At 45.8% G+C, this 14,175-nt stretch overlaps 1 protein-coding gene across 1 annotated transcript in view; it reads right to left on the reverse strand.

The window, feature by feature from the left end:
* Positions 1-5,259: 5,259 nt before the first annotated feature.
* LOC117398593 (transmembrane protein 151B-like) overlaps positions 5,260-14,175 on the reverse strand; it is a 13,797-nt gene continuing 4,881 nt past the window's right edge. The window contains exon 2 of the mRNA XM_059012142.1: positions 5,260-8,971. Coding sequence (XP_058868125.1) covers positions 7,625-8,971 — 1,347 coding nt within the window. The 3' untranslated portion in view covers positions 5,260-7,624. The remainder of the gene's footprint in view (positions 8,972-14,175) is intronic.

Consider the following 14,175-nt stretch of genomic DNA (forward strand, 5'->3'; position numbering starts at 1 on the left):
GGGGCAACGGGGGGGGGGGGATTTAACAAATAAACTATGGGAGGCTGGGTGGTAACAGCGGTTAAAGAAAAGGGGGCTCGATACTTGGAGGTTCAAATCCCAGCGCAGTGTGTGTGTGAGTCTCAGTGTGAGTGTGTGTGTGTGAGTCTCTCAGTGTGTGTGTCTCTCAGTGTATGTGTGAGTCTCTCAGTGTGTGTGTGTCTCAGTGTGTCTCTGTGTGTGTGTGTCTCTGTGTGTGTGAGTCTCTGTGTGTGTGAGTCTCTCAGTGTGTGTGTGAGTCTCTGTGTGTGTGAGTCTCTCAGTGTGTGTGTGAGTATCTCAATGTGTGTGTGTCTCAGTGTGTGTGTGAGTGTGTCTCTGTGTGTGTGAGTCTCTGTGTGTGTGAGTCTCTGTGTGTGTGAGTCTCAGTGTGAGTGTGTGTGTGTGAGTCTCTCAGTGTGTGTGTCTCTCAGTGTATGTGTGAGTCTCTCAGTGTGTGTGTGTGTGTGTGTGTGTGTGTCTCTGTGTGTGTGAGTCTCTGTGTGTGTGAGTCTCTCAGTGTGTGTGTGAGTCTCTGTGTGTGTGAGTCTCTCAGTGTGTGTGTGAGTATCTCAATGTGTGTGTGTCTCAGTGTGTGTGTGAGTGTGTCTCTGTGTGTGTGAGTCTCTGTGTGTGTGAGTCTCTGTGTGTGTGAGTCTCAGTGTGAGTGTGTGTGTGTGAGTCTCTCAGTGAGTGTGTCTCTCAGTGTATGTGTGAGTCTCTCAGTGTGTGTGTGTCTCAGTGTGTGTGTGAGTCTCTCAGTGTGTGTGTGTGTGTGAGTCTCTCAGTGTGTGTGTGTCTCTCAGTGTGTGTGAGTCTCTCAGTGTGTGTGTGTGTGTGACCCTGAGCGAGTCGCTTCACCTCCTTGCGCTCCGTCCTTCGGATGAGACGTCAAACAAACAAGCTCCTATTGGAAGTGACTCTGCAGCAGCAGCAGCAGCAGTTGTTGATGAAGCAGAGTTCACCCTCCTAGTCTCTGTGAGTCGCTTTGGATAAAAAGCGACTGCTAACTAATTCATAATAATAAATATGCTTTTATAATAATAATAAATATGTTTTAGAAGTATTCTTTAATCTGGTTTGGGAAAAATAAAAGAGAAAAAAACTGCTTTATATTTATTTATAACGATACTTGAATCTCGATGTCTTGCATTTCTAGGCTGTCGCTTAAATGGCAAGCAACATTATGTAAGTATGTGACTATAATATAAATACATGTATGAATTTCTTTACAAAACACTAAACGTGTGTTTGGTGAAAAAAAACTAAGCATAAACTTATTATTTAAGGGTTAGATGCAGACATGTTATACTTATTTATAACATGTCTGCATCTAACCCTTAAATAATAACAGAAAAATAAAATACTGTCCCTTTAACCATTAAAATAAAAGCCGGGAGTTTCACTAATTCATAATCTTTCTTTCTTTCTTTCTTTCTTTCTTTCTTTCTTTCTTTCTTTCTTTCTCTCTCTTTCAAATGTAAAGTGTCTTTCTCAAAACGACCTCTCGTTCTTCATAATCCAAAATATAAATAGACACTTACCAGTATGACGTCTGTGAAAAAAAAAACCGTTGGATTTCAAATTTTAAATGTTGAGAAACGTTGTTGGTTTTTTTTCCGTCTCGCGCTGCCTCTCAGAATTCCCAAAGCGCGGTAAATTTCACTTTGCCGAAGTCCTTCGTTCGGCTGAGTTTTCTTTCACAAAATGCGACATTAAAAGCTTTAGGGGTAAAGAGACTCTTAAAAACCAGATTATAGTCTACCTAAAGCCGAGCTGTTGTTGGGCGGTGACGTGAATTTAAATCTTTGGGATTACTTTAAAAGCACGTCGGCGGTGTGTAGCTGTGGGCTGTACCCGTTTTATACGGAGTAGTACATTTTTTTTTTATTAAATACAGTTCACAAAGTCATATACCACAATAGCAACTAAATTAAAAATAAATAAACGGAAGCTCCTGCGATACTGAGGTAAGTACACTTTTGTATCCACCTGCCACATCTAGTAAACACTTACGCGAGTTAGTGTCCTGCCCTTCACGTCTCTTGTTTACTGTATTTATTTGTTAGGCATCGCATGATGTATTGGAGATTATAAACCATAACACATATGTATATAAACCGAGGCACCCTGGTAACTTTGTACATAACATAGTATTTGTTTATATATTTGCATATTCCCAATTCAAATATTAAAATACAAGAACACAGCCGAAATATCTTCAACTGTATTATAAGAAAACTTATAATTAATAAATAAATAAATAAATAAATAAATAACCTTTAAAAAAAATCATTTTTCTCCACTCCTGTGACTGGTGTTGTCGCTGCAATACCATCGGCTTGCCACTAGATGGTGGTATTGTAACACGGTAAAGATTATGTACTGAACGTCTCAGTAAAGGCTGCAGTTGTGATGTCATTATTATTATTATTTGTTTATTTAGCAGACGCCTTTATCCAAGGCGACTCACACAGTCTAGGGTGTGTGAACTATGCATCAGCTGCAGAGTCACTTACAACTACGTCTCACCCGAAAGACGGAGCACAAGGAGGTTAAGTGACTTGCTCAGGGTCACACAATGAGTCAGTGGCTGAGGTGGGATTTGAACCGGGAACCTCCTGGTTACAAGCCTGTTTCTTTAACCACTGGACCACACATGTGTAACTGGACAGTACACATGAGCTTCGAGCCATTGTTTCAGCTCCCCTTGTCCATATAGCTGAGGAGGCTGTGCTTAGGAGGGTGGGGCTGGAAACCAGTCACTGAGAGAGCAGGCTGGTAAGCTCTGAGCCCCTGGGGCTGGGGAGTGAGGAGCCACTGTCTGCCACGCAGCAGATGGGCCGTCTGTTAGAGAAGGCAAGCCCGGGATTCAGAGCAGGCAGCCTGGGACACAGCTGTGTGGGGAGTGACCAGTCCAGGGGGAGGGGATGGGTCCATGTGACTGGTCCGAGAGTGATGAACGCCCTGTGTGTGTGCGTGTCTGTTAGTGTGACAGTGTGTGTGTGTGTTTCAGTGTGTCTAGGTGTGTGTGTGTTTGTGTCTCAGTCTGTGTGTGTGTTTGTGTGAGTGTATGAGTCTCTCGTTGTGTTTGTGTGTGTGTGTGTGATTCTCTCAGTGTGTGTGTGTGTGTGTGTGTGTGTGTGTGTGTGTGTGAGTGTGAGTCTCAGAGTGTGTGAGTCTCAGTGTGTGTGTGTGTGTGAGTGAGTCCTCATATTGATCTTCACTATTCCCAATGCCCTCTGCATTACGCTTCACTCCCTGTCCATTAGCGCTGTGGTAGTGCTCCGTATCGAGCTCCTGTTTACTGGAAGTGATGCTGCAGCCAGGATGCGGATGGGAGGAGGCGGGTCTGCCATTGCATTAGGGCATCAGTAAACCGCCCCCCTGCCCGCGCTGTCTCAGTGCAATCCCTCAGCCTGCGACACAGCTGCTGAGTCACCCCATTACAGCCTTCAATGTGTTTGCAATGGTGTGCTTGAACACTCCACGGAAAAGGGCTGTGTCTGTGGTGTAGGTGATTGATGTTAGCAATCGTTACCTCTGTTGTAGGAGACTGGGACTCGTGTGAAATTGCTGTGCAAGTGTCTGTCTGTCTCTGCCTGTGTCTGTCTGTGTGTCTGTCTCTCTGTCTTTGTCTGCTTGCCTGTCTGCCTGCCTGCCTGCCCGTCTGTCTGTCTCTCTGTCTCTGTCTGTCTCTCTGTCTCTGTCTGCTTGCCTGTCTGTTATTATTTATTATTATTTATTTCTTACCAGACGCCCTTATCCAGGGCGACTTACAGTCGTAAACAAAAACACATTTCAAGAATCACAGTATAAGTATCAATACAATTAAGAGCAAGATAAATACAATGACTTTGGTTCTAGCAAGTACAAGAATATGACAAAATACGATTCAATAACGGAGCAGATAACAGTGTCAGTGATAGTTACATCAGGATATATATATATCAGGATATGACTGTCTACCTGCCTGCCTTTGTCTGTCTTTCTGTCTGTCTGTCTGTCTCTCTCTGTCTGTCTGTCTCTCTGTTCTGTAACCCTTTCAGTCCTCATTTGAGGGACAGGCTGCATTGTAATATTTTTTACAGCATTTCTAACTGGCTTCATCTGCCTGTTATTTGAATTTTCTCTTTAATTAACTCTATGTTGTTATGGTAACTCACGCCTCTAATTTTGTTAACCGCAGAAAGCCTCAATGCAACGTATCAGATTACATAAACACAGCTTGAGTTCAGAGTGGAAAAAAAAATAGTCACACTGTCGCTCGACTTGAATGGAATGGGGGGGTGGGGGGGCTGTTCAGCGTCCCGGCAATTAGGGTACTCCAGACACGCAGGGTTTGGTCTTAAAGGGTACATAAGGTCCGTTTTATTTTATTGTGTTGCATGTTCCTTCTCAGAACTACATTTCCCATCATGCTCCTGCTCACATATGTCGCTGAGATGGATTTACTAGTGAGCAGGAGGATGATGGGAAATGTAGTTCTGAGAGGTCCATGCGGGTACACGGGAAGCCATCTTGAGGCTGGGAATGCAATTTAAAAGTGGTCAAAATGTAAAAATAAATAAATAAATTGAAACAATACACACACCTTACGTAAACAGTTGTAGCAACACATGGGAACATGTGTAACACAATAACATCAAAATAGGTTCTTATGTTTCCCTTTAATGGCTGTGATTTACGAGGTCCTGGGCAAATCTAAATAATTAACGGCTGTATATTTGGAACAGAGGCCCGCGGTTTGCTGCCAGAGAAGCGGACGTTAATAAAAATGTCAAAGGGCTGCGGTTTGGCTTTGTGGAGTTTGTGCATTAAGATTTTGGGCTCTGTTCAGACTGCAGAGTTTTTTTTTACATCCAAGTCAGTAATCAGTCGCTGACAGCTCCCTGTGATGCCTGTAAGACCTGTAATGCTTCAAACAGCCTCTGGGTGGTGCTATTTTACAACAGTTCTGAGGCGCAATACCGCCCCCTGCCTTAACTAAACCGGTACTGCGCCTGCTGACGCAAAAGGACAACAGACAGCTTTCTCTTGTGTGAAGCAGCTTGACTTTTATTTATCTTGGTGTAATTTAAATACTCAACAGAGCGGCGCTACTGGTGTGAAAACATTGTAGCACAGCGCCACCTGCTGTGACCAAACAGATTTACAGTTTGGTTAAACACGCCAGTGCAGATCTTATGTTGCAGCCAAAAATGTATTTTTTTTTTTTTTGCGTGTGTGTTTTATTTTAATATTTTTTTTTTAAGGTTGTTGTTTTTTTTTTTTAATTTTAAATTAAATTACACATTGGAATGGTATAACGCACAACTTCTCAACCACCCTTTGAGAAATGACAGCTGTTTTAATTCACTTCCCTTCCTCATTTTAGAAACCAGAACCAGCATTTGCAGCTGACTGCTTGCCAAGGCATTAAAATCCATTTCCCTGCCTCTCAGGCATTAGAAACACAATCTCCCATCTCCCTTTCACTGCGAGCGAGAAGATCTCCTAGATATTTTTACATTAAAGTCACTGCAGTAAGAACCCCATTCTAATACAGTTTTCTACTCCTCGCTTACCTTTTTAAAGGCAACTTTGAATTAAGCTGCCCTTTGAAAAGCCGAAACGGTAGAAGAAATTAACCGGAAACTTGATTCGAATCAAAACGAGCTTTGAAAGAAATCAACTAAAAGGTGTTTTTTTTTTATGAATGAAGGACAAACTGGATTTAAAGGAGACAGGAGAATGCATTTCGTCTCCCATCGCTATACATTCAAAGCTCCTAAAACTCACTGGTATCGTCCCTTACCTGCAAACAGGATGAAGCTGCATATTTCTTTGTTGTTTTATTAGATTTAAGTTAAAATCTGAATGCCCAAAGGGAGCCGCGTTGAGCTTCATTATAGGGCCTAGCGGTTTGTAACCAAAAAAGAAGGATTGGTTTTTTTCTTCTGTGCAGAAATATTGATTTAGAAATGTATCAAATGACATAAATACAGCTTGTGTTGTGATTTTTGAAAAGAAAAATGTATTTGGTACTAATTTTTCCGAAAGCAGCATTTTATATTTTTCGTCCTTTCAGCAGGTAAGGGATGAATTATGTTACTTTCTTTCTTTTTAAATAATTTTTTTTCCTCCTTGTTTTTTTTTTTTTTTCAAAAACAGATCGTGAAGCAAAAAAAAAAAGTGAAAACATCCACGTAATCAATCAATCAATCAATCAATCAATCAATCAATCAATCAATCAACAAACAAATCCTAAAAAAATAAAAAAAAACACAACATAACTAAAACACACACACACACACAGCGGACTCAAAAGCATTTTATCCTGCAAGTTTGTGGTTCATCGGCGGTAAACAGTTGCTTACGATTAGCTACACAACCCCTGAACTTTTCTGTGCGGAATATTCTGTATCTGTCAGACTGTTCCAGGGCTGAGCGTAGCATACTGGGTCTCCACCTCAACCCAGTCACAGCGGACTGGGGTTCTTTTTCCAAGCCAGTAAGTAGTCTGTACCTTCTCAACATCCTTCATGAATTAGTTATTTTACCATTGCCAGGGTTAGAAACTCACACTAGCCCTGCTGCTGCTGCTGCTGCTGCACCCAGTCCTGGGGTTCAGAGCTCCCCTCAATGAAGTCTAGTATTATTATTATTAATATTGAAATGATCAGGAGCCAGGAGTTTGAGCAGGGTTAGAAACTCACACTAGCCCTGCTGCTGCTGCTGCTGCACCCAGTCCTGGGGTTCAGAGCTCCCCTCAATGAAGTCTAGTGTTATTATTATTAATATTGAAATGATCAGGAGCCAGGAGTTTGAGCAGGGTTAGAAACTCACACTAGCCCTGCTGCTGCTGCTGCTGCTGCACCCAGTCCTGGGGTTCAGAGCTCCCCTCAGTGAAGTCTAGTATTCATATTGAAATGATCAGGAGCCAGGAGTTTGAGCAGGGTTACAAACTCACACTAGCCCTGCTGCTGCTGCTGCTGCACCCAGTCCTGGGGTTCAGAGCTCCCCTCAATGAAGTCTAGTGTTATTATTATTAATATTGAAATGATCAGGAGCCAGGAGTTTGAGCAGGGTTAGAAACTCACACTAGCCCTGCTGCTGCTGCTGCTGCTGCACCCAGTCCTGGGGTTCAGAGCTCCCTTCAATGAAGTCTAGTATTCATATTGAAATGATCAGGAGCCAGGAGTTTGAGCAGGGTTACAAACTCACACTAGCCCTGCTGCTGCTGCTGCTGCACCCAGTCCTGGGGTTCAGAGCTCCCCTCAATGAAGTCTAGTATTATTATTATTAATATTGAAATGATCAGGAGCCAGGAGTTTGAGCAGGGTTAGAAACTCACACTAGCCCTGCTGCTGCTGCTGCTGCTGCACCCAGTCCTGGGGTTCAGAGCTCCCCTCAATGAAGTCTAGTATTATTATTATTAATATTGAAATGATCAGGAGCCAGGAGTTTGAGCAGGGTTACAAACTCACACTAGCCCTGCTGCTGCTGCTGCTGCACCCAGTCCTGGGGTTCAGAGCTCCCTTCAATGAAGTCTAGTATTCATATTGAAATGATCAGGAGCCAGGAGTTTGAACAATCAGGCTCCACAGTGAATCCGCTCTGAGGGTCACAGCAGGGAGGGGTCCCATTGCGGCGGGGGGGTCCCGTCTCGGTGACAGCTCTCATCGCCGTGCACGATCAGCACCGGGAAGTACAGGGCGTCCTGGTAGGGGGGAGGGAGGGGCGGCTGGTCCTCGGGGGTCCCGTCCGACGGGCTGCTCTCGTCCAGCCGGCCGCTGAAGCTGCGGAAGAGGCAGGTGCGGCGGGAGGGCTGGAGCCGGCCCAGGGAGAAGCGGCTGCGGCTGAACGGGAGCCGGGACGGAGCCCGCGGAGGGAGCGAGGAGCTGCTGACGGACCGCCGGCACCGCTGGCAGTTCTGCATGTAAGCCGGGTAGCCGGCCACCGTCCCGTCCATCAGGAGGGCTTCCGAATAACTGGGCACCACCTGCTGGTTGGAGCAGATGTGCCACTCCACCTCAGTCATGTCGACCGTGTTGACCCGGGGAATGCGCCCCCCGGCGTACCCCAGCTCCTCCGGGGTCGGCGCCCCGCGATCCAGCCCGAACAGCTTCTCCACGTGGTAGTGCACGAAGGCGGTGCGGTAGTCCGCGATGACCCTCAGCGGCCAGGACAGGGTGAGGCAGGAGGCCGCCCAGAAGACCCCGCGCCGGGTGTACCAAGGGGGCCGGAGAGGGTCCGGGAAAGCGATCATGTGCTCTTTGAAATCCACGTTCTTCAAATGCATCCCCTCCCGCGCCTCCATGTAATCGTCCAGCCCTTCGTTGTCGCTGAAGAAGCGGGCCCGCTGGGTCAGGTAGGCGGTCTCGGCCTCCGAGTCAGCGAAGCTGAAGCACTTGGTGAAACGGAGCCGGGTGGCAGGGTAGTCCGACAGCCCCAGCAGCTCTTTGGAAACGTCCTTCACCCCGTGGTGGGAGTAGTCGAACTCGGAGCTGGAGGCGTGGGTGTTGACCCGCTCGTGGTAGACCTCCGTGGTGGTGTAGGCGTCCCCGTTGCGGTAGCGCGTCACCTGCCTGGTCCTGCGGATGTAGTGGTAGCTGATCGCCTTCCACCAGATGCAGGGAGTGGACTGCTGCATGCGCTGGACCCGTTCGTAGACCCCGCTGATCTCCGCCCGCTGCTGCCCGGCGCTCTTGGAGTAGCAGTGCCAGCACTCCACCAGGTAGATCACGTAGAGCATGGTGAGGAAGGCCAGGGGGATGTAGACGTAGCCGCTGGAGCAGGGGCTGTCAAGGGAGAGCGGAGCCCCGTCCAGGTACCCCGAGGCTGGGACCCGGGAGAGCCCGCACCAGGCCAGAGCCACGAAGCAGCCGTACATGAGCAGGGACAGGATGAGGCACTTCCAGTGGGACTCGCGGCACAGGGAGCCGCTCAGAGACTGCTTGAGGGGCCGCTGCTGCAGGGAGGGGGGGGGGGGGGGGAAGAGGAAAGAAAAAGGTTAATAAAACAGGGAGAGATCAGAGACTTCGTTAGTTTCGTAGCCGCTCTGCTCCTGTTGTTTTGCGTGAAAGAGGAAAGGGGTTTAGTTAGTTAGGGTTTAGATAGGAGGCTGTGTGGTCCAGGGGTTAAAGAAATGGGCTTGTGTGACCCTGAGCAAGTCACTTCACCTCCTTGTGCTCCGTCTTTCGGGCGAGATGTTGTTGTAAGTGACTGTAACTGATGCATAGTTCACACACCCTTGTCTGTATAAGTCACCTTGCTTAAAAGGCGTCTGCTAAATAAACAAATAATAATAAAGAAAACGTGGATCTTTCTCAATTACAAGTTTCTTTCAATCTCTTATGATGGGCAGGGATGGAAGCTGGTATCAAAACCTGCAACGGGTGAAACGGCTATGCAACTGGGAGTCTTATTCCCATCCCTGGCTCTGTATTCTCCTCCTTTGCTGTTAGAATGAATTTGGAAATACTAAAATGAATAACTACCAGGGATGGGAATAAGACTCCCGTTGCACAGCAGTGTGATCCATTCCAGGTTTCACTGCTACCAGTTTGATCAGCCCCCAGTGTGTCTAGCTAACAAGCTCAGGTGTGTCTGATTATTAAACTCCCAGTGAAACCAGGACTGGATCACACTGCTGTGCAGCAGGGGTCTGATTCCCCCCCTCTCTCTCCGTTCCTTTGTTTAATAGCAGGAACTAACAAGACTCCTATTGCACAGCAGATCAGGGCTGGGAATCAGACTCCTATTGCACAGCAGTGTGATCCATTCCAGGTTTCACTGCTACCAGTTTGATCAGCCCCCAGTGTGTCTAGCTAACAAGCTCAGGTGTGTCTGATTATTAAACTCCCAGTGAAACCAGGACTGTGCAATGGGGGGGCTCATTCCCGTCCTGATTTTTAAGACATTGAAAAGAGCCTTTATGTCAGTGAAGAAATGCCAAGAAAAGAACCCTAATAAATTCAGCGGCTGATTGAAGGCAGTGCTCCACAGGAAGTGGCAGGGTCTCTTTTTTTTCACGTGGTTCTGAGGTGAGGAGACACTTCATACACTCCTCCGCAGACGCGCTGTGCCTTGTGAAGTGCAAAAAAAATAAACCCTGCGTTTGAAATTCGCTTTGCGATAATTGGAAGCGTCTATCTTTAGAAATTGCACAATGCGGGGGGGGGGATGCATTTCCAATTAACACCTGACCCGACAGCGAACCTCTATGGTAAAAACGAAGATAAAAAACGAGTCTGTAAAAACACAACAATAATGAAAATAAAGTCTGATACAAAACAAAATGTAACAAAAAGTAAATTAAAAAAATAAAATAAATAAATAAATAAATAAATAAATAAATAAATAAAAAAGTTTTTAATTAAAATAAAATTTAAAATATATCTTTAAAAAAAAAACAACACCACAGGATATCATGTGCCAGCCTAGGCAGGGGGGGGATTCCCTGGTCAGATCTCTAATCTATTGGACGGCGAGGAAGAGATCGTTATCGAAATCGGAGCTGCCCAAACCAGAAGGCTGCTGTGTTTATCGAGCTTGTAAAAACCCAGATGGGTCTGATCAGCACCTGCAGCGCGTCCTTGACCCGTTTCTGCAGTCTGCAATGGGCTCCAGAGGTATTGATTGAGGAAACCGGATCCTCAGTCTATACTGCTCTTTCTCTGTTGGGTTTGACTGACAGGGAGAGGGCTAGTCTGAGGGAGTCAGGACCCGATTAACCCCTTAACTACCAGATTCGTTTTTTTCCTGGGGGGAGGGAGGGAATCGAAACGAAAGTAATTTGATATTTCTTCACGGGAAAAAAAAAATTCAGTTTTGCCTACAAACTGCTGCGTCCTGTTTCGAATACAGTCGAGTATTCTAAAAAGAAGGTAGCAGCAGTGTGGAGTAGCGGTCAGGGCTCTGGACTCTTGACCGGAGGGTCGTGGGTTCAATCCCAGGTGGGGTACACTGCTGCTGTACCCTTGAGCAAGGTACTTTACCTAGATTGCTCCAGCAAAAACCCAATGGGTAATTGTATGTAAAAAATAATGTGATATCTTGCAACAATTGTAAGTCGCCCTGGATAAGGGCGTCTGCTCAGAAATAAATAATAATAATAGTAAAGATCAGTGAAATCTCGTGCTGTCGATGAAGCTCTGCACCTAGAGGAAACAGAGACACTTTATCACCATTTTTAGGCTGCGGTTCCTTATTGTATTTTTAAAAACGAGGAAGGACGTTCAGTGTGCCCGGCTGTTAGGATTCTCCAGTCAAGCTCACAGCAGCTCAAAGCCAAGAAAAAGGACGATTTAGAATGATAAGAACTCAATACTGGAGGTTCTGGAATGACTAAAGCAAAACACCAGGAAACAGAAAAGGGATATATACTGTATAGAGAGATAGATAGATATATAGATAGATAGATAGATAGATAGATAGATAGATAGATAGATAGATAGATAGATAGATAGATAGATAGATAGATAGATAGACACAGCCATGCCATGTTTATCACACTTTACACCACACAAACTGCTATTAAGGATAAGGAAATCTCTTAATACTTTGAGGTCAGGAGGCTAGGCTAGTCTAGGCTAATCTGACTAGGAGGAACAATCCTTCAAATGAGAGAGAGACAGGGTGAGAGGGAGAGAGTGAGAGAGCATTCATCAACAGCTCTGAAAAGGCACAAACTTACTCTGCTTGAATTGTATTATTATTATTATTATTATTATTATTATTATTATTATTATTATTATTATTATTAGACATCAGAATTATTATTGACTGATCTTAGATGAACAATAAAGCAAGCACTGTACTGAGGCTGTTCAGAGAGTATAAGAGCCTCCCTTTCTCTTTCTCTGCTCCACCAGCACAGAGGGAGGCTGTTCAGAGAGTATAAGAGCCTCCCTTTCTCTTTCTCTGCTCCGCCAGCACAGAGCAGAGGGAGGCTGTTCAGAGTGTAAGAGCCTCCCTTTCTCTCTCTCTCTGCTCCACCAGCACAGAGGGAGGCTGTTCAGAGAGTGTAAGAGCCTCTCTTTTTCTGCTCCACCAGCACAGAGGGAGGCTGTTCAGAGAGTGTAAGAGCCTCTCTTTCTCTCTGCTCCACCAGCACAGAGCAGAGGGAGGCTGTTCAGAGAGTATAAGAGCCTCTCTTTCTCTTTTTCTGCTCCACCAGCACAGAGCAGAGGGAGGCTCTTCAGAGAGTATAAGAGAGAGAGAGATGTGATACAGATCATTCAAAAACAGCACACAGCTCTCTGTCTCAGGAGAATCAGGATAGAGAGACAGAGAGAGGGAGATCTGGGATCCAGAAATAGGATAAATGCATTAACCCTTTATGCCACAATAAATAAGCTTGGCTGTGAACAGGAGCTTCTGTTTCATTCCACACTTAAAGGGCAGCATTCCCTCGCCTACTTTCTGGAACGTTTGTAACCCTTCCAGGAAAGCTACATAATGCTAAGGAGCTACGCGCACAGCCCTTCACTTTGATGTGCATGTCCTGTGTACATTAGAATGCAAATCAGTAACGAACCGTTAAGGGGTATAATTGGGTTAATTATGATAGCAATCGCTCCGCCCGTGTACGTGAAGCTCCTCTTATAAAAGTGTACCATAGTCACAGCACAGCAAAGTGTAGTAAAGCACAGTGAAAGTGTGGTAAAGCATAGGCAAGACCAGGGGGGTGAACTATGCATCATCAGCAACTGCTGCTGCTACTGCTGCAGAGTCAATTCCAATAGGACCTCGTTTGTTTTGCGTCTCATCCGAAGGACGGAGCACAAGGAGGTGAAGCGACTTGCTCAGGGTCACACACACACACAGGGAGTCAGGGAGGAATGAACTGATGCACTGATGAACTGGGGCAGCAGTGTGGAGTAGTGGTTAGGGCTCTGGACTCTTGACCGGAGGGTCGTGGGTTCAATCCCAGGTGGGGGACACTGCTGCTGTACTCTTGAGCAAGGTACTTTACCTAGATTGCTCCAGTAAAAACCCAACTGTATAAATGGGTAATTGTACGTAAAAATAATGTGATATCTTGTAACAATTGTAAGTTGCCCTGGATAAGGGCGTCTGCTAAGAAATAAATAATAATAATAATAATGCCCCCCCCCCCAGAAAAAGTGCTTCAGCTAAGCAGAGCAAGGCATCAGGATTCAGGTGGGAACGAGGCTGTGACTGCGTGCTGCTGGGAGCCACTGTGTCTCCTCTGCAGTGTGGAGTCATGCCTGGGTGACATTCAGCATCTGAAAGCTTGCATTTCAACAGCTATCCAGCTCTGGGAGACGTGGCTGTGCTGACAGCACACTGCAGAGCTGGGAGAGCTCAACTCTCTGTCTCCTCTCGTGATGCGTGAGCCTGGGAATCAAAAAAAACAAAACATTTCAGCTCTGAAGAGAGTGAAACGGCTGCCGTTGGAGCAGAGGAAGGCTGTTCAGAGAGTATAAGAGCCTCCCTTTCTCTTTCTCTGCTCCGCCAGCACAGAGGGAGGCTGTTCAGAGAGTATAAGATCCTCTGTTTCTCTTTCTCTGCTCCACCAGCACAGAGCTGAGGGAGGCTGTTCAGACAGTATAAGAGCCTCCGTTTCTCTTTCTCTGCTCCACCAGCACAGAGCAGAGGGAGGCTGATCAGAGAGTATAAGAGCCTCCCTTTCTCTTTCTCTGCTCCACTAGCACAGAGCAGAGGGAGGCTGTTCACAGAGCGTAAGAGCATTTGTTGTATAATAACTCTATAGAAAATGATACATTTTGAATGTGACAACGCAATTTTTTTTTCTGCTTTAATAAATATTACGTCTGATCGTGAAACATCTTGAAATACCAATGCACACCGAAAATGCCTCGAAACAAGTAATTTTTGTTGCAGTGGAAAAAAAAGTGCAGCCCTCCCTATAGTGTGCATCAGATGTAATCTTGGGGTAAGTATGTCTGTGTATATCAGACTCACTGCCAAACCTTATTACCCAGCCTGCAATGAGCTTCTTCAGGGAGTTAAGGACACCAGCACACGGGCGATCGACCACGCTACCCCCCCCCCCCCGCCATCACAGCCAGCCCGCTGCGTGTCATCTGTGATTGGCTGATCCCATGACATGCTTTTAAGTTTCTCATAGTGAATGCACAGCAAAGTGTAGTAAAGCATAGGGCAGCATTGTAAAGCACAGAGAGG

Source organism: Acipenser ruthenus, chromosome 43 (assembly GCF_902713425.1).
Source record: "Acipenser ruthenus chromosome 43, fAciRut3.2 maternal haplotype, whole genome shotgun sequence".
NCBI classification, from domain to species: Eukaryota; Metazoa; Chordata; class Actinopteri; order Acipenseriformes; family Acipenseridae; genus Acipenser; species Acipenser ruthenus.